The following is a 19903-nucleotide window of genomic DNA, read 5'->3' on the forward strand; positions in this document are numbered from 1 at the left end:
ACTCCCAATGGACATTTAGTAAATTGCTTTTCTGTGTGCATCTCTGCCAATACCATATTGCTACTGTCATCGCATTTACTTACTCTCTCCTCTGGTCCCACGTGCCACCCCTGTGCACCTCCCCCGCCCCACCTGCCGCCCCTATGCATCTCCCCTGAAGCATCCCCCAGCCCTGTCTGCCACCCCATGTGCCTGCGCCGAGTGTCCCTGGCCCCACCTGCTGCCCCTACGCACCTCCCTGGAGCATCTCCCAACCCTGCCTGCCACCCCTATGTGACTGCACCGAGCATCCCTGCCTACCCTGGGCAGAAGGCGGCTGCCCCCTGCAGATCCGCACTGTGCTCCCTTGCCAGCTGCCACCAGCTACAGGCTGAGACGGCTGCTGTGCCTTTGGAGGAGAGGAGGGCGCATGGCAGCCCTTTCATTTCCCCACCCCACCCTGGCAGGTGACTCCGAGACTGGGGGAGGCTTATCCTGGCTGGACCTCCTGAGCAGCAGTCTGGGGGGGTTGAGTGAGTGTCATGCGAGAGGGGCCATGGAGGAGTCCTCCCCTCCCCCAGAGCTCGCTGCTGCCAGCGGGGAGAGGGCTGGGGTGAGTCCTCCTCTCTGGACCCCAGCCCTGGGGGTAGCCTACTTTCTGCACCCCAAACTCCTCATTCCCAGCCCAGCCCCATGTCCTGCACCCCATCCTGCTCTCCAACCTTGTCCCAGCCCAGAGCCCCCATCCAGCACCCAAACTCCCTCCCAAAGCCCGCACCCCTCCTGCACCCAAACTCTCCCAGATCCTGCACCCCAACTCTCTGCCCCAGCCCAGAGCCTGCACCCAGCACCCAAACTACATCCCAGAGCCTGCACCCAAACTTCTTACCAGAGCCTGCACCCCAAACCCCCTCCCTCACCCAAACTCCCTCCCAGAGCCTTAGGCAGGTGTGGGGGGCAGGCAGGACCTGGACCCATTCTGGGCACCACCAAAAATTCTACAAATCTACTACCCCGTGTATGCAGGCATATTGTTTTGTATAGGTAGATTGCAGCACTGGAACTATTAAAGGTTTGGAAATTCAGGCAGACCATTTTGGTCAAAGAGTAGTAAAGATATAGACTAGGTTATCAGTAAAGGTCACTGAAAATAAAACCATATAGATTTAAGGAGACATTTGGGCATTTTTCTGGAAAGAGAGGGGAATGCTGGCGGCGGGGAGGCAGAAACAGTGACAAAGTATGGAGATGGAGGGAATAGCTTTCAAGCTAAGTGGTATTTTCCTGCCCAGTGCTGCTTTGTGTTTCCACTACATACATTCTACTGGTCCTAAATCTATATAGATGTTTCTTCCTAAGAAACAAAATACTTCTTAAAATACTCTTTCTAAAAAATTCCATTGCCACCCGATACCAAAATGCCTTGGCAAGTTCGGGCTGGTCTACATTGGGAACCTACATGGACATAGCCAAATCTCAAAAGGGTTTGAAAAATCTATACCCTTGAGAGACATAGCTGAGCCAAACTAAACCCCGGTGTACAGCATCAACCTAGCTACCGCCTCTTGGGGAGGTGGATTAACTACAGTGATGGTAGAACCCCTCCCATCGGCATAGATAGGTCTTTGCTGAAGCACTACAGAGGTGCAGCTGCAGCTGTCGCTGTAGCATTTTAAGTGTATTTAGTTTTATATTACAAGGCATCAAATGTGATAACAAATAGCAACATTCTCTTCAGCAAATGAAAATTTGATGTTTTAGATGATTCCATTGTCCTTTTTCAAAACAGAGACTTTAATCTGTTTCATGTACTGACAATGACGTCTCTGGGCCACATCATTCCCCCAAGAACTGTGCACAGAGGGGCCCTTCTGTTTGCTCATGGAAAGGGGAACTCGGCCACTTTCTGCTAGTCCAGGGATTTAGGCCAAGGGAGAAGGCAGATTGTGTGGGGAGTGAGTGGGACAGGACTGCCCTACGGGGTGAGGGGGAGCACTGGAATCCCACTCATTCTGAGGAGGGATCTTCCTTTACACTGTCAGCCGCAGAGTCCTGAGGCTATTCTTACTCTTTCCTCATCTAATTCCATAGGATTTAAAATAATTGCCATGACTGATTTCTTTTATTGACCAACTTACCTGAAGGAATAATGAAAGACTCTAAAGTGGCATTTCCCTTTTTACAAATGTAGCCAAGTTTCCGATCACATTCATGGTTTTCCCATTTAGCAACTTTTCCAGGATTCAAGGCTGCACATATTTTCCCAGGCTCTGGGGAAGGACTTCCTTTGAAGAGAAATAGATGCAAAACCAGAGAATTTCATATAAGCACATCACTATCTAAAGAAAACATTTGTGTGCCCTTACTCTGTAATTCGTCATTTAATTCCAATACTGTTTTACCAACTTTAATCAGCAGGGGTCCAGTTTAAAAAATGCAGCATCATTTCCCCATCATTCCTGCAACTTTTTCTCTTGTCTGCTTTGATCGGTGATGAAATAGTTAACAATGCAGACATTTAGATAATCGTTAGAATTCAGAGTAAAGAGTTGAATGAGATGAATGGGGCTGTTCACGCTTCTCAGAGCTATTCTTTCAGGGTGTCTGCACACTCCAATTTTGAAGATTTTCTTCACAACTGCAAGGGTTAGGCTCTTGGTTTTTCCTTTTCAAAAGAAGAATGCACAGACTCTGGTGCACAAGAGGCAGTCTACCAGGCCCAGGGAAAGGACCAGTTCAATGAGATGCAGTGGACTGGCCAAGTCCAGGGTTTGACTATCACTTTAAAGACTTGGTAGGTAATTAATTAGCTGACTGCAAAAACTGATGACAATCTGAAAAGTTGCTTGCCAACTTGTCCAAACAAATGACAATAACAGGATATTTGTGCTAGAAGCTGACAAGGAACTTCCAGGAAGGAGGGTGGGGGAAACTCTATAAGAGAAAAGTAGTAAACTGTATAATGATTAAATCACTACAGTAAATTAGAAGAGTTTTCCTGAATCCGCTTTAATATTTAGTGTAATTGTTTTATTACACTAATCCTGTTTTTCTCTTCAGCCTTTGAACACAAAAGATATATGATCTATACAAGTATGTATGAATATAGTTCATATATCACAGCAAAGCAATACTTTTTAATGTGTAAGAATGCTCAACTGAAATTGTTTTATGTTATTGCTGCTATTTTATTATTACAGTCAATACTTTATTAGTAATATTTTCATTTATATGATGCACATTTCTCTCGGATGTGGGTGTCATTATTAAAAATCAAAAGTAAAATAAAAATTAGCCAGTTGATTTAATAAATAAGAAAATTCAACTGAAACTGGTTCTTAGCCTGCACATTCAGGCTAGCTCTATATATTGGCATCTGACCACTCAAGTCTGAGTTTATTTATTTATTACCAGGCTGCTACTGATCCTACAAACACATATAGTGGATGTAAGTCTTACAACCATGAGCAGTCCCCTTCGTTGGTACAACTCCACCTCAAGCAATGAAAGTCTTCCACCAGTCTGTGTGAGGCTGGTATGTAGATTGTTTCTGTAGTGCACTCAGTATAGTGCACCCTGTGTAACCCCTGTACTGGATGTAACTAGCAGATTCTTGCACTGTCCGAAGGGTGATCTTCACTCTTTGGTAATATTTATTCCATTCTCCACTGTTGTACATATCTGACCTCCTGCGTAACAAATACTGTAGAATTTCACCCAGTGAACTTAAAATTTTTGTGCTGCTTAAAATAAAGTGCTTCATGTCCTATTGATTTGTGTATTTAACTGCCCTGGAACATATTAATGTTTAAAAAAGAAAGTCCTATTTTCATGCAAATGTCCCAAATATTTAACAAAGGACAAATGTACAAGTAACAACATTTCTAACAAGAATACAGTTCAAAGTTTTCTGTGAAGCACCAGCAGCTCGCTAGTTATATCTAAGGTGAGAAATAGGATATGACATATGGGAAATTTAGATGCCGTGTGAACAAAACATAAATACCATTGTTCTGGGTTTAGACTCTATGATTTCTATTTTTTATTTTTGAATTAAGCGCAAAATTCTGTTCTTGATAAACACGAGATGAGTTCTGTTGTATGTTCACGTTCAGCTCCTTTGAACACAAGTTAAACAAAGTTCCATGCACATCAGAAGAGTAGAACACTGGAGCTGAAATCCATTACACTGAGCTAAGAGCACAATTTTGCCCCTAAAATTGATTAACAGACTGATTTATACTTACCTGGAACCCAGTTTAAGTATCTGAAAGGGCTACCACCACTCCATTGCCATCCACTGTTGAAATTCAAACTGTTAAGACCAAACCAGAGTGAAGAACTCATAGTTCTAGTTAATCCTAGATAACCAAGAGAAAGACAGAAAAGGTCACCATTGGGGTGCAAAGCAACGACAGATGCTATTCCAGTTTACGAAGTAGTGGCTGCAGAGGGGTTCTGTTGCAGCTTCAAGCCAGCCTGTCACTTGAGGACTCGAATACCATCCACTCTCATTCATCGCTTAGCACCCTGCACAAAGCATGACTACTCCGAATTTGTAAGGATCAAGTGAGCCTGATTTCAATTTATCTGGCAGTATGGTAAGTTTGAGCAGTGGAGGCACTTACAGTTCATTCTAGCATTAAAGGTATTACTGGTTCCAGTATTCCCAATTTTAAGTACAAAGAATTTTGCTAGACCGAATGCATCTAAAACTGAACGAGCTTTTTAAGTGTGCCTACTATAAACACATGCACATAAAGATAAGACTAACCACTATACTCTTGACACTATAAAATGCAAAATTTATGTTAATACTCCATTAGGGTTGCATAGTTTAAATCACAATAGGTCAGAAATGCAAAAGTTAATATTCCACCAGCAAATATTAACTCATCCACTTGCACAACCTGCATCGTTTTTGGTATTTCATGGCAAACAATAATAAATTACTGTACATATTTAAAGAGCTTAAAATGTACAAGATATTGTAGCATGCAAAAACACTATTCATATTTTATCAAGAGACATTAAAAATAATCCCTGTCTCTTTTTCTTCTAGTTAGACTTGCAAATTCTTCTTTTTCACTTGCTTTCAGTTCTGCAACCATTTTCCTGCTACTGATCAAGTCAATATCACCATAATCAATTTCCAGATTATGATCACAATTCTGGAAACAGTTATACGCATAAGTAACTTCCTGTATGGGTCATCCCATTGAAGTCAATAGGACTACTCACATGTGTAAGCATTAGCGAGTTTAGAGCCTATTATTCTATACTTAATCTTTTACTTCTCTTTAAGGCTTTGGAAGGTTACTTGACTGACTACTGAATGTCAAATTTTAACATAGGGCTTTATTGATCTCAGAAAAAACGTTGCACTGATATGAGTCACTTATTTCTGCTTTGCTAATAGTATAGGATCGTGGTGATAGAATATCTAGAACAAAATGCTTTTGATGCTGTCAATCATGCAATTTAAATATGTGCTATATCAGCAGTTCTCAGACTGTGGGTCAGGACCCCAAGTGGGTCACGACCCTATTGTAATGGCGTTGCCAGGGCTGTCATTAGACTTGCTGAGGCCTGGGGCTGAAGCCAATGCCTGAGTCCCAAAGCCTTGGGCTTCGGCCCCCCGACTTGGGGCAACAAGGCTTGGACAGGCTCAGGCTTTGTTCCCTCCTCCTGAGGTGGAGTAGTCATTTTTTTTTTGTCAGAAGAGGGTTGCAGAGCAATTAAGTTTGAGAACCCCTGTGCTAGATGATACGATGCAAGACTCTTCATATTCTGTAATCTAAAAGAAACAGTGCTTGAATCTACCAGTATGGTGCTGTAATCTGACGAGATTCAACAAGTCAACAACTTAATGTGTCAGGAAACCCTGGAGGTCCCACCTATGCCATGATTTCTGTGTTCAACAGGATTTTTAACTCAAAAATAAAAGCTTACGTGAAAATATGCTATAAATATTATTAGACACAGTTATTAGAAAAAATAATTCTTTTCTAAGCTTAAAAAATGGAAGCACAGACAAGTTTGTCATCTGACTATTGTAACATGATCAAAATATTTTCTTACTTACCTCACAGTATTATGAGGATGGATTAACATGCATAAAGTACTTTGAAGATATAATGTGCTATACGAGTGTTATAGTTGCAATATACAGAATAAAAAACTGCTACATTTGCAGTAGTGATCATTTGGTTACTCTACCTGCCAGGTATGTTTGCTCATGCAACTCTGTGATACTTAATAATTCTGCATTCTGTTGCTGACAGCTTTTCCTTGCCTGGTGCCACATTAGGGCTGATTGGGAGTTTATCTGGTAGTGGACTCCTGTCAGTGGATCTGTATACCACAGAGTGTCAATGCCTGTAACTGTAGAGATAAGAAAGATATGTTATTGTTGGTTTCTATGAGTGACCCAAATAAAACATAGAATAAATGTACAAACACCACTGCTGTAGTACAGGGGCAGATCCAAAATGATCTGAGGATCACAGGTGTTTTAATATTTTATATATTATATATTATTCCATAGCTAAGCCAGGACAGTAGAGTTGACTGAACTACTCATTACATATAATAGGTTAGACTCGTAGGGTATGTCTACATCTACAATTTTGCAGCGCTGGTTGTTACAGCTGTATTAGTACAGCTGTATAGGGCCAGCGCTGCAGAGTGGCCACACTTACAGCAACCAGTGCTGCAAGTGGTGTTAGATGTGGCCACACTGCAGCGCTGTTGGGCGGCTTCAAGGGGGGTTCGGGGAACGCGAGAGCAAACTGCAGGGAAGCAGGTCTCCTTCCCCGGTTTGCTCCAGTGTTCCCCGAACCCCCCTGCAAGCAGATCTCATTCCCGGCGGTTTGCTCTCGCGTTCCCCGAACCCCCGAGCAAGCAGGTCTCCTTCCCCGCGGTGTGTTCTCACGTTCCCCGAACCCCCGTGCAAACAGGTCTCCTTCCCCGCGGTTTGCTCTCGCGTTCCCCGAACCCCCCTGCAAACCGCAGGGAAGGAGACCTGCTTGCTCGGGGGTTCGGGGAACGCGAGAGCAAACCGGGGAAGGAGACCTGCTTGCACAGAGGGGGTTCGGGGAACGTGAGGGCAAACCGCGGGGAAGGAGACCTGCTTGCACGGGGGTTTGGGGAACGCGAGAGCAAACCGGGGAAGGAGACCTGCTTCCCCGCGGTTTGCTCTCGCGTTCCCCGAACCCCCCTGCAAACCGCGGGGAAGGAGACCCGCTTGGGGGGGGATTCGGAGAACACCGGAGCAAACCGCGGGGAAGGAGACCTGCTTGATTACCAGAGAGGCTTCCTCAGGTATGCTGGGATACCTGCTTATTCCACGGAGGTCAAGAAAAGCGCTGGTAAGTGTCTACACTTGATTACCAGCACTGGATCCTCTACACCCAAGACAAAACGGGAGTACAGCCAGCGCTGCAAACAGGGAGTTGCAGCGCTGGTGATGCCCTGCAGATGTGTACACCTCCTAAGTTGCAGCGCTGTAACCCCCTCACCAGCGCTGCAACTTTGTGATGTAGACAAACCCTCAGCCAATTACTCAGGCAGTGTAAAGCCCCTACCCAGGCTTGAACATGACCAGCTAAAAACATGCTCAAGGAGTTAGCCTGCATCTACATGAGGGAAAAGATTGAGTTTACATTGGACTTAACCAGAAGGGGTTAGCTAAGTGAGCGTCAACTCAACCACTTTTCCAAATCAAGACAAAGCCTCTTTATGACGGGACAGTGCAGAACCCAATGACCCATATTGCCTAACTACTTCCAATTTTCTCACACTGAATCTTCTTTTCAGTAATAAAATATGAGCCTTACACTGTGCTAAAATTCTTGCCTCAAAGAGATGAAACTTGTATATTTGCTGATCATGAGAAAAGAGAAAGTGTCCGAAGAGCTGAAATTCCTGCAGCATAAATCAGAGGCTTTCTGTTTGCAAGCTGTGAAACAGTTGAGAGAATGGGTTCTTTTCCTTTTCCTATTCTCAGAAGAGCTCAGAAAACTTTAGTGTGTGAATCAGAAAAAGCATTATAATAAACAATACTCAAGACAAAGGAGATATATGTTAAGTGTCAGTAGGTCAATACCCAGTTCCACGTTTTCCCTGTATTGGAGCTGATAGCCTACAGATAACATAAAATGCTTGACACACTAGAATGTCTGACACACTAGAAACAAAAATATATGTTGCAATATACATTTTCCTGGAAAATGACAAATTTTTATATCAGTATCTAAAAACAGGACCATGTCCAAGATGTTTTATGAATACAGGAAGGAATAATCTCCTTGGTACAATATATTCTGCTTAAAAAAGCACCCTGAACTGGGGCACCGAGAGTATTGACTTGAGGTAACATGGAGATAATAGATGTTACTATTTATTTTTTTTCCAAAAAATATATGTTTGACCCAATAAGAAGTGTTTAAAAAAATTTTAGATGTATTAATATGCTCTGGTCTGTTGGCAACTACTTTTCTACAAGACAATTACCACAGTGTCAAGATAAACCCTTTATTATGAACAGAAAATGTGTACAGAAATCAGGTCACAAACTTTCTACTGCCCTGTGTAGCTACTTTCTTTGTTTCTGCTCCCAACAGGAACTGTGTCGTGGGAAACCAAAGACTGCATTTAGAGAGTACAGGAAGCGTGTCCTCTCTACTTTTCCTGGAGGACTTATCAATAGCACAAACTGTCACCACAAGATTGCAAGTTCAACTCCAGCCCATATTAGTAATAGCAGTAAAAAATTCACCATCTATCAGCTGCTCAGTGGTCTATAGAAAGGGAGCCGGTGGTCTCAGTTCACTTCTCAGTATACAGGTGCTAGCACTCTCAAAACTACCACTAGAAACTGACACTTTTGTTAGCATGCTTACTAGAGATGCACCATGGGCAGCATCACTACAAGAGGAAATTGAGAGAATTCCGCTACACGGTCAATAAATTTGTCATATATCTATCTCTCTCCCACATTCCAGAAGGAACCCAGCTATTTTTATATATGAGATTCATATATGTTGCTAAACACAATGCTGTCTCAGGTAGAAAAGAAAACAAGAAAAGGTCTGAAGTGTCCTAAAATCTTCCTTCTGCTTATCTCCTAGCTCTCTTCCCTTGAAGTGCTCTTCCCTCTCCTCTCGCTGAGAGGATCCAAGACCCAGATAAATGTATTGGGTCCCTCTAACTGTTTATAAATGTTAGGTCATCCATATGAACGAAAAGAAACAATATCATATGACTTGAGTGACCAGTTATACATCATGAGTTTCAAATCACAAATACATAGGCTAAACATATGTTTGCAGTAAACAGCTGAACAATTGCCAACAGTGAAAAAATCTGTAATAGTGGTAGGTATTTCACCGGCAGACAATTTGTGAGAGGATCCAGAGATATCTAAATTCACAAAATTAAGTGCTTATTGTTAATTGTTCAGCCAGCTCCACTCATGACCTTACGCCATATAACAAGACTCCTTCCCATGCCCCATTGCATGAGGTGCTCTCTGACTCTGCCACATAATGTCTTATCTGACCTCAATTTTAAGTGTCTTGGGGCAGGGATTGTGTCTTATTTATCTGTAAAACACACACACACACACCCGAAAGAACAGTCTGAAATAGGAACAAACTTGCCCTGTTCTCTCCTATTCTGTGAACAGAGTTGTTTTCTCCATTGCTGTCAAGCCAGTATCTTTTTTATGAGCACTAAATTTACATGAAAAACTGTAACCGTTTAGTTGTTTGCACTGAATACATTCAGCTTATACAGCTGCTCAGGGTAGTTTAATACAGAGTAATAGCCCTTTCTTATTTGAGTACGTTGTCCCATAATTAAAAAGCTCTGTTATGATACTATTATTCTTTAGCTTTTAGATATAATTAAGCCTGCCATGAACACCACCTTTTTTGACACCCAACATCATCAATTTACAGTCCACTATGGCTCTGAGGTGTTTTAGAAAAAATCTGTCAAGAGTATTTTCTGTCCTATTCTGATGGGAAAAAAAAATCAAATCAATTGTTTTGTTAAAGGAGTTAATACAATTCAAAGAAATTGTTAGGCAAGAGCATCCCTACCCATAGGATTGAAATAGACTCAAATATAAACTCTAGATCAAAACACTGCGCAACAACAGAGAGAGAGTTCAAAACTGGATCTGAACATGAATTCTGCAGCTCAGGCCTATCTTTATTTAAAACATACCACACAAATAAACATTATATTTAATTGCTAGTACTGAAGAACCAGGAAGGAAACATGAAAGCAATCAACATAATGCAGTTCTTTGCAAAAACAAACAATCATCTGAATGAATTTTCGTGAATTATGTCAAAGAACCAAATACAATTTTAACAATTTCAAGATACTGCCTCATCTATATATTTAGAGCATGCTAGATAGTTAACACATACTAAAGTGAGTCCTGCTCTGTGTGACATCTTTATGGGATTAATGTTTGCAATGTTATTGGTACTGAATTTAAGAGAGCTGCTACTGACATGGAGGAAAAAATAATTTCAAATATTATATCTTCTGAAAGGCAATGTGAGGAAATTATGCAAGGCAGGCAAAAGGAGGCACAATGTGCTTTAAAGAATGAAGGCACAGTTACCTATAACTGCTGTGGTTTTCTCAAAGAGTCTTAGCTTTATTATCGTAACACTGCCATGATGCTACAAATGAGACTGAGATGAGGCTTTCATTCTAAACCCCTAATTCCTAACCCATCTGAAATAATGATTCTAGTTGTATTCTGTCATCAAGGCAGAATAAATAGCTCACAGTTTTCCCAACATCACACAGATGTGTTTCTCTTGGCTCTGGCTACAGTCAGGTAGCACTCTACTGATAGGACACAAAAAGGGAAAAGGGCCCTCAGCACTGGGCCAAAAGAAGGAAGAGCACCCTCATAGTGGAAAGAAGGCAGACCAGAGAAGTAAGAACTCAATAAATCTAGCTGATTTCATGAGTGGGAGTAGCTTGTACCTACTGATATTTCAGGATCTCTCATGTTTATAAAGGCCTTCTAAAGACTATGGACCTTTTGGACAAGTCTTGCAGAAATTACCAAGTTTGAAATCAGTAGGGTTCGATAACAACTAAATAGGGATCTATGGAAATTCCTCCAGAATCCTATAAAGCATGATATCCCTCTAACGGGTTTTTGAATCATCCTATAGAAATCTATAGAAGATATAATGTTCCTTACTTGGTTATCTCTCCAAATGATCCACTTCTGAAATCCAGCTTGGCAATTTAGAATTACTTTTTAACATCTACTTACTTATTCATTACCTGTTTTTATCATAGTTAAAGATGAAAGGGCATTTTCTTTTAAACTCCTCTTTTCAGTGACTCTTTTGAAACAATTACCAATTAATATTTTAGATAATAAAAATGAGAAATTTTCACAGCAGAGAGATGATATTTTTAAATGTTTGAAGAAACTTCAGCCTTTTTTAAAAAAATGTCAGTAATTCAACGAAAGTGGGTTGTTCTGATTAAATAAATACATTTTATCTTATGCTTTTTATTTTAAATAAAGAACTAAGGTTTTTACTTGCACTAAAGTCAGGAAATTTAGAGTGAAGCTTCCTTATTTTTACTGTGATTATGCATTGCAGTTGGTTTTTTCCTTACAGGATCACAAAACACTGGGCAATCTGACATATTATTGTATTTGAGTAATAATACACTTCAGGAGAAAACACTGAATAGAAGTTTTCTGCAAAACTCTGTGCACCATTTTAGGTTTAAATCACATATTTTTCTATAACAACAAGACAAGACCCTAGCTTCTATTTCTGCTGCACAAAATTATGCAGATATCCTTTTGTATGCTTGAGTACAGAATCTGTGTTCAACTGCCCTATTATATGAGCAAATCTGATAACTACAGGCTCAAATACATGCTTTCATAATCGTGCATGGGTGTAGTTGGAGGCAGTACTTTTTACAACTGGGTCCTAGCTACATATATGTAGTATTTAATAAGCTTCCCTAGAAAGGACATCAAGGCTGTGGAAAATGTACAAAACTCAAATTTGGTATTGTACAGTAAAGATATTAAAATGAGTGACACATCTGCACTGTTAATTTGCAAAATAATATGCAATGTCAGAAAGTCTTAAAAAACATACAAAACTTACATTTCAGCGGACAAAATCCATATTTTTTGTCTGCATCGAAGTCTGCAGTTGTTCCACACCAGAGCCAGCCATCTGACCTACCATCATCTGTACACTCAGCATACCATTTTTTATTAAACTTGAATGGGAATACGCAGGGTGCTCCATTGGCATTTCCCAACAATGTAAACATATCTAAGGAGATAGAATAATAAAAAAATATGAAATATGGAATCCATGTCTGCCCAAGTTTGTGGTTATAATGTGGTAGACAGAACTTCGTGCCACAGCATGTAATCTGTGCAAGCACTGAGTTGCCAATAATACCACATTCTATTTCCTTATTCTCAAACTTCCTATCCCCTTTTCTATGAGGAAATTCAGTTCAACAAGTTCTCAGTGTCAATAAAAACTAAAAATGTTCATTAAACAGAATTAACCAAGCATTCCTTTCTTAAAATTTCAGAGTACAGTATTAATAAGTATACAAAAAGTCAGTAGGGCTGAGGCGTTACCATCAGTTAAGAATATCATTGCTGTACTTCTTTAACACAAAATACATTTGTTCTATGAACCAATTCAGTTATTAACTATAATAGCTGGGGGAAATACATGCATTGGAAGGGCATATATGTAACAATGGCTCAAATTCTGTTATCCTTAGATAAAATTCCCATTCATTTCTGAAGGAGTTTTGCCTGGTAAGGACTGCAAGATTTGGCTTACTAAACTAAATGAATACTGGTGGATGTGTGGGTGTGTGATTTGCACACAGCCCTGTGTTGGAGGAGGTACAGAGCAGCATTATCCATGGGGGAGTACTGGGAGAGACTGTTTCTCAGGAAGTATAATCTGTCCCAGAGCATCCTGGTGTACACTTGAGATAGCAATGGTCAAGTGCATAGGGATGGTGAGGCCATAACCTTAGCTCCTTCCTGCCTGCTTTCAAGCAATGTGCTCTCTTGGGCTTTAATTCTACCCCTGGCTTAGAGAGTGCTACTGCAATCAGCCAGCCCTGGGGCAGATTGTGAAAGAGCAGCTTCTTATATGCCTCCTTCCTGTGTGTTCATCAGAAACTGATCAGAGTCTGACCCATAATAATTCATGTGTTAAAAAAAATCCTAAAGAAGCAGCCACAATTATTTTATATCTTTATATCAACAAAAACGCACAATTAAATTCATTAAAATATCCAGTTAATTTACATGTTCCATAAACATCAGCTCTGGGAACTGCCTCAAGTAATGAGCCAGTAATTTTCAGTGTCCAGGAGCTGAACAGATGAACAGATACACAAACTCCAAGATAAACACAGCATATTTCTATATTTATTTCCAAAGAGGGAATGTCTACATAACAGTGATTGAGTTTGCATTCTCAGTGTTTCTGCACAAGCTCCTATACGTGTACAAATAACAGCAGCATTATATACTGTATTTATAGTGTCATATTCTTCTCTTGTGTAATCAGTGCTACTATTCGACAGAATTGCTTTTTAGAAGGTCAGTTCACTAACAGAGCCATATTCTGTAATAAATTGACCCTTCTCAAAACTCCTGTTGATTTCATTGGGAGTTCTGCTCAATGAACAGTTACAAGACTAAGAAAATTAATAGGTATCAAAATGTTCAAATGGTTACACTAAGAATTTAGTTCAGAATGAAGAGATTAATTTTCAGAACATTACCTTCATAGAACCGGGAGCACAAATCATCTGTGGTTCCATAGATCCTCCACCTACTCCATCCTCCTGATCCCCAGTAGAGCATAAGATTCTTTTCCTGTTTGTTGCCATAGTTGAAAAACAAATCTTTGCCTTGGATTGCAAAAAGGGTCTCATTTCTGCATTCCCATTTTTGGAGTTCACTTGTCTTATCACATGGATACAACGTGATCGGAACCCAGTCTTTCTTTGATGGTACTCCTAAGCATAACTTCAATGATACACTCATCAGCTGGTGATCAGAGACCCACCTGAATTTTTGAGACTCATTGTCCTGGTTGCAATTAGCAGTTGTAACTGAACTAGAACTCTGAACTTCTACACAGCGCTTGTGATCTCCATTGTATATTAAAAATAGTTTGGTATCTGTAAAACAAAACAATAATATTGCCTGGGGATGATTTTAGTTAAATGTAAGGGTTTGTTGACTCAAGTAAGGGCCTTTTGATGCTTGACTGTTGGTTAAGTCCTACCTACTGTTCAGTTAAACTAGGAATGATTCTTTACTGCCCAGCACCTTAAATAGTCATTTCCCCTATTCAATGTGTGCACAAAATGCTACTAATTCTGATTTTACACATTTTGCATATGTGTAAATGACAATGCAAAAGATGCAAGGCAGCAGAGAATCAGACCCCAAGACCTAAATCAACAGTCAAACTGGAAGAGGGAAAAAAAAATAAAATAAAAAGCTAAGATCACAGGAGTCATTAAAAGCCATGCACCAAGCACTATAGATTGCACAGCTCTTCAAAATATGATTGTGCATAGTCTCTGGGCTCCCTGAGATTGCTCCCATTCAGTGAGGTTTGAAAGTACTCATGGACTCCATGGCCTGGGCTTCCCTGTGGGTGGGTGAGGCTGATGCCTTGACAATCTTCGCTAAAGTCCCTGGGCTTCCTTCTTTAATGGGAGTGGGAGGAGTGGCTGTACCTGCCAAATATCAGCCACTCATGGTGCCCAAATGATATATCACTCCAGTAAACTGTGTAGATCTGTGATTCTCCCCTCCCCCCCACACACACCCTCCTTTCCCACATGCTTTTGCACAGAATGAAATAGCTAACAGTGTTGACATTTTAACTATCACCACAGGGTACCATCATTAACACCTCCCTGAGCTATTGTTCCAGAATGTATTACAATTTTTTTAAAAAAATGGGTGAAAATTGGTGAAAAAACATTAACTTCACAGTTTTATGGGTAATATCACGCTCTTCTGTTTTTTTTCAATGTTTAAAAACCTGATGTTCTGAAACACAGTCAGATGCGGTTTTTCATTTCCAACCTGTTTTAGCTCAAAAAGTAGTTAAAGGACTTTTATTTGCTTTGACTGCTGAGAACTATCCAAGCTAGCTATAAAGCCAGTAATGTGTATGTGGAGGGCATGAGATTGACAGTAGCAGCACTCGACTTGTTCTGTACTTCTGACCTGCTCTGGAAGGAGAGATGGCAGCTTGGTACCCTGGGCCATTCAGGTTACTGAGCTGCTGCCACTCTTCCAGAGTGGGACTGGAGGTAGAAGAAGAGGAGGAAACAGCATGAGGAGATGGCACCCTTGCCTCCTGCACCTCTTCCCTCCCTGCTCCAGAAGGAGAGAAGACAGTTACCAGATGGGGAGCTGGGTCAGAGAGTTCCAGCACTTCCAAAATGGGGGTGAAGATTGGTTAAAGTAACCAAACAAAGAAACAAACAACAGCTTTTTTAAAACCTGGGAAATTTTCACTAGAAATCAGTAAAAATGGAAAACAAAGGGCCTTATGCATAGGTTCACATTCTGCTCACATTTTGAAGGTTTCCTCCACAGCCATAAGAGTTAAAAATTTCCTTCTCCTTCCCTCCCACACCCCATGCTTTATGTTACATCTAAATCTATCATGGAGACCCGTAGACTATTTCCAGCTGGGCAGATCCGGTCCACAGCTCAAGAGTTTGTCACTCTTGAGCCAATGATCATGAATTTTAAAATGGCATTGTCCTGTTTAACAGTTCAGTCTGATGGTTAGTAACATAACTCAAAGCTGGTCCAGTACTTAAAATGCCCTTTCAGATATGTAGAAAGAAAGAGACATTAATTTTTACGACTTAAGGCATTCAGGGTAATTGGTAATTATTGAATAAAATAATTGTAAAGAAAATTAATTATACAAGTTGCAAATACTTTGGGCAGGTGCCAGGTTAGCTCCAAAATATATTGTATTGTATTTTTTGTTGAGACTCCAAGATGTAAGTGATTATACTCTTCTGAGAAAGGATAACCCAGAGATGAATAACCTGCTGTTTCAACGAAAAAGCTGACCCGGACTTATCTCATCCATTCTTTGGTTTCCTTCTCTTGTCCTCTGGCTTCCAACTCATTAGGAAACCCCATAAAACTGATGAGCACTGGAGACAAACTGCTGCCTTTTGCCAATTAGTTATACTTCCAGACAATGCAAGGAAATGTGTAAGTATCATCACTGGTGATAAATTAATTTTATTATGCTTTTGTATTAGCAGCTAACCCAGTGTTATTGTAAACTAGTATATGCAATGTTTACAATTGAAACACCCCTCTTCTTTTCCTGAATCCTTATTTGAAAGCACTGGTCATTCCTCTAGAATGGTGGCTGAAGCGTGAAGGGACATATGAGTCTTTAGCGTATCCGGCATGTAAATGTCTTGTGGCACCGGCTACAACAGTGCCATGTGAACACCTGTTCTCACTTTCAGGTGACATTGTAAACAAGAAGCAGGCAGCATTATCTCCTGCAAATTATAACCAAACTCTGAGCAACTGGCTGAAGTAGGACTGAGTGGACATACAGTCTCTAAAATTTTACATTGTTTTATTTTTGAATGCAGGTTTTTTTGTTCATATTCTACATTTGTAAGTTCAATTTTCATGATAAAGACATTGCACTTTAGAACTTGCATTAGGTATATTAAAAATACTATTTCTTTTGGGTTTTTTTACAGTGCAAATACTTATGATAAAAAATAAATATAAAATGAGCACTGTACACTTTGTATTTTGTGTTGTAATTAAAATCAATATATTTGAAAATTAGAAAATGTCCAAAATATTTAAATAAATGATATTCTATTATTAACAGTGTGATTAATCACATGATTAATCGTGATTAATTTTTTTAATCGCTTGACAGCCCTACTATTTAAATAAAGCTGTACTGTAGTAGTTCTCAAACTGGATAGGTCCAAGCAGCCAATGGGTCAGTGAAGACTTTGTAGGGGTGTTAAAGGACTGGATGCAACCTGCCTAGATTTTCAGTGTTAAAAAGGTTGTAGTAGGAAGATAGCCTAACACATAAGCCCTTGTATTAGAGACCTGGTGTAAGGAAGGACCTGCTCACAGAATCTGGAAAAAACCGGACTGATATTGCAGAAATACACATTCCTAAGAAGTGCTAAGCACAAAGTGCTTAGGTAAACACATCCCAACATCAAGTGGTACCAGAACATCCCAATATCAAGGATGGTACAAAAACATTCACCAAGGATAACAGGAACACACTGACCCCTCCTAAAAGAAGGTCAGAATGACAGTATGCAATAGAGATGTTTTGATCGAACCATCATGTAAGAGGTAACTAGCCATGTCAGGCAGCAATAACTAACTATGTCAGAGGGGCAGTACAAACTTGTTTGTATCGGGGTATAAAGATGTATCTCAGAGGGAGTATCTTTGTCTGGCCTAAAGAGAAATGGGAAGTCCTATCATTCACTGAGCTGGTCCATTGTTACTGGTTTACATATATTAGTGGTCAGGTAGAGTCTGCAGGATACTAGTACCATACTTTGTCAACAATAAACCTGGCTGAGGGCCTTCATCCCTTAACAGATCATGTGGTCATTGGGTAGTTCGCTCAAGGTATGCCATGCCAGCTGTCTGTGCAAGGCTGGGGTGGTGCACAGAGGGAACACACATATGCAGCCAAACATATATCAGCATCTAACCACAAATATATTAATTTACACAAAACTGTGATCATTCACAGGGTGGTGGGAGGCTTACACAAAATAGGGTTCCGCTGCTTTTGAAAGTTAGAGGACCTCTGGTCCTCTGTTGTTACCTCTGAATCCCCTTTTTGTGTGTGTTTTGAGTTGTGCTGCTAATAAACCTGGTAGATATAGCCAGGTTTTAAAAAACAAAAACAGCACCAAACTCCCCCACCCCATCCCAAATCCACCTGCTGAAAATTATTCAGCCAGCTAAGTCAGAGATCATCATATATCCCTACAGCACATTATTTAGGCACAAATCCCCTCTGTGGTGTGATTAAGGGGTAAGTCTGGATTCTACCACTGAATAAAGTCAGGTAAGCAACTTGGGGCACTCAGAGCCCAACTCTGACCTTTCTGACCCAGTATAAATCAGCAGTAACACCACTGACTTCCATAAAGTTACACCAGTATAAAACTAGTGCAACTGATATCAGAATTAGGCCCATAATGTTTAGTGTCACATCCCACAGAGGCCACAGATCTAGTCAAAGAAGTGGCTTGCTAATGGAAATCAGAATTTTGCTTTGCTGGTGAGAGGCTCCAACAGGCACATAGCTGCTTGATCTTCAAATACTTAACTTGGCACAGACTGGAAAAAAAGGGACTCTGCTTCTGTGTTACTGAGAGACTGGGATAGAAAGAACAACTCTAGAGATAGGAACACAAACGAAATATTTTAGCCAAAGCATAGGGTGTGAGAGAGGAGCTTCTTCAGTGAAAAACAGGTCAGAGAGCAGAGGATATAGGTGCCTTGAAGTTGTGACTCCACCTCTGGGCTAAAAGTTACAGGATGCTAGGCCCAAATCTCTCAGAAATCCAGAGGCATTTTGTCCCGGGTCCCTCAGTGCTGTGGAGACAAGAGTGCAGCTAGATAGAGCACCAACAGAGGAAAGAGAAGGGGGGCAGATGCTCAAGAGGGCAGAACAAGAGAAGCAGCTGAGGGAGGAGCTTGTAGAGACAGCAAGGCATTTTGGGGGGGATAATGGAGAAGGGCATAGGAGAGGGGTCTCCAGAACTCCAAAATAAGCTATTGCTTTATTGCTTTAGAAGCAGCAAAACATTGGCAGCAGAGCTGTGTACATGACTTGCAACTAATGGCTCCTCTGAATAGGAAGGGGCATATTATACTGTCCATGCTCCAGCAGGGTCACAACTGCTTCTAACTGTTTCCCCCATCAGGAGCCTTTTCAAGAGTCTCTGTCTCTGCCCCTCCACCCAGCTCTGCTCCTGCTCATCACTGCCGTGTGTGTCAATCCTCTCCTTCACTTGACAGAGGATTCCACAGATCACAGCAAGAGGGGCAAACATTTCTACCACATTAGTGTAAAATGTGTACATCAAGGCTGATAAACAGAGAATGATAAGCCTCTGCAACACAAAGTGTGTCTTAAAGCATGAGAACAGATGCACTTCCACACCAACATCCACATTCACAGCACAGACAGAGCAGATACTTACCCAGCAGCTGAAAGGCACTCTGAATGAGAGAGAGAAACACCAGGAGCAGGGAGAGAGTCATCACAAATGTTTGATTATTTTCTTCCCCGCCACCAAAATGAAAGATGAAGAACTGTGATTAGTTTCTATCATGAGGATATTTCTGAAGTGAGCCAGGTAGCAGGTCCTCAGCACTTGTGAAGGGCTGATGGATCAGGGGAAAGCTCTGTGCTCTAAATGATAAGGAAATATCCTGTCACATGGGGTGTTTTGAAATAACAGGAATTCACAGTTCAAACTTTGCTTTCCTAAGCTAATTTCTCTGCTGAGGGAAGAGTCTCCAACAGAAAGGCAGGTGATAAAGTGATGACAGATGAGGGCAGTTTTTCAGGGACTTTGTTAGTGATTTTCCAAGTAAATCAGCCCTCAAAAGAGGATACTGGTGAGCGTGAAGTGTCCAACTGACAGCGAAAGAGCAGATTTCCCCCCCTGCCTTCAAAGCTAAGCCTTAAACTTGAAATACATACTCACCATGCTGACTTGTAATCTCGTTACTCCTGAATTTAGAAATGGCTGTAATATAGGATTTTTAGACATTAGA

At 40.9% G+C, this 19903-nt stretch overlaps 1 protein-coding gene across 1 annotated transcript in view; it reads right to left on the bottom strand.

Moving 5' to 3' along the window:
- Positions 1 to 19498, bottom strand: part of LOC127044523 (macrophage mannose receptor 1-like) — an 88971-nt gene extending 69473 nt beyond the window's left edge. The window contains exons 1-6 of the mRNA XM_050939492.1: positions 19324 to 19498; positions 13825 to 14226; positions 12159 to 12332; positions 6199 to 6363; positions 4227 to 4340; positions 2118 to 2264 (exon numbers count right to left, since the gene is read on the bottom strand). Coding sequence (XP_050795449.1) covers positions 2118 to 2264; positions 4227 to 4340; positions 6199 to 6363; positions 12159 to 12332; positions 13825 to 14226; positions 19324 to 19384 — 1063 coding nt within the window. The 5' untranslated portion in view covers positions 19385 to 19498. The remainder of the gene's footprint in view (positions 1 to 2117; positions 2265 to 4226; positions 4341 to 6198; positions 6364 to 12158; positions 12333 to 13824; positions 14227 to 19323) is intronic.
- Positions 19499 to 19903: the final 405 nt, after the last annotated feature.

The sequence above is a fragment of the Gopherus flavomarginatus genome, chromosome 2 (genome assembly GCF_025201925.1).
Source record: "Gopherus flavomarginatus isolate rGopFla2 chromosome 2, rGopFla2.mat.asm, whole genome shotgun sequence".
Classification (NCBI taxonomy): domain Eukaryota; kingdom Metazoa; phylum Chordata; order Testudines; family Testudinidae; genus Gopherus; species Gopherus flavomarginatus.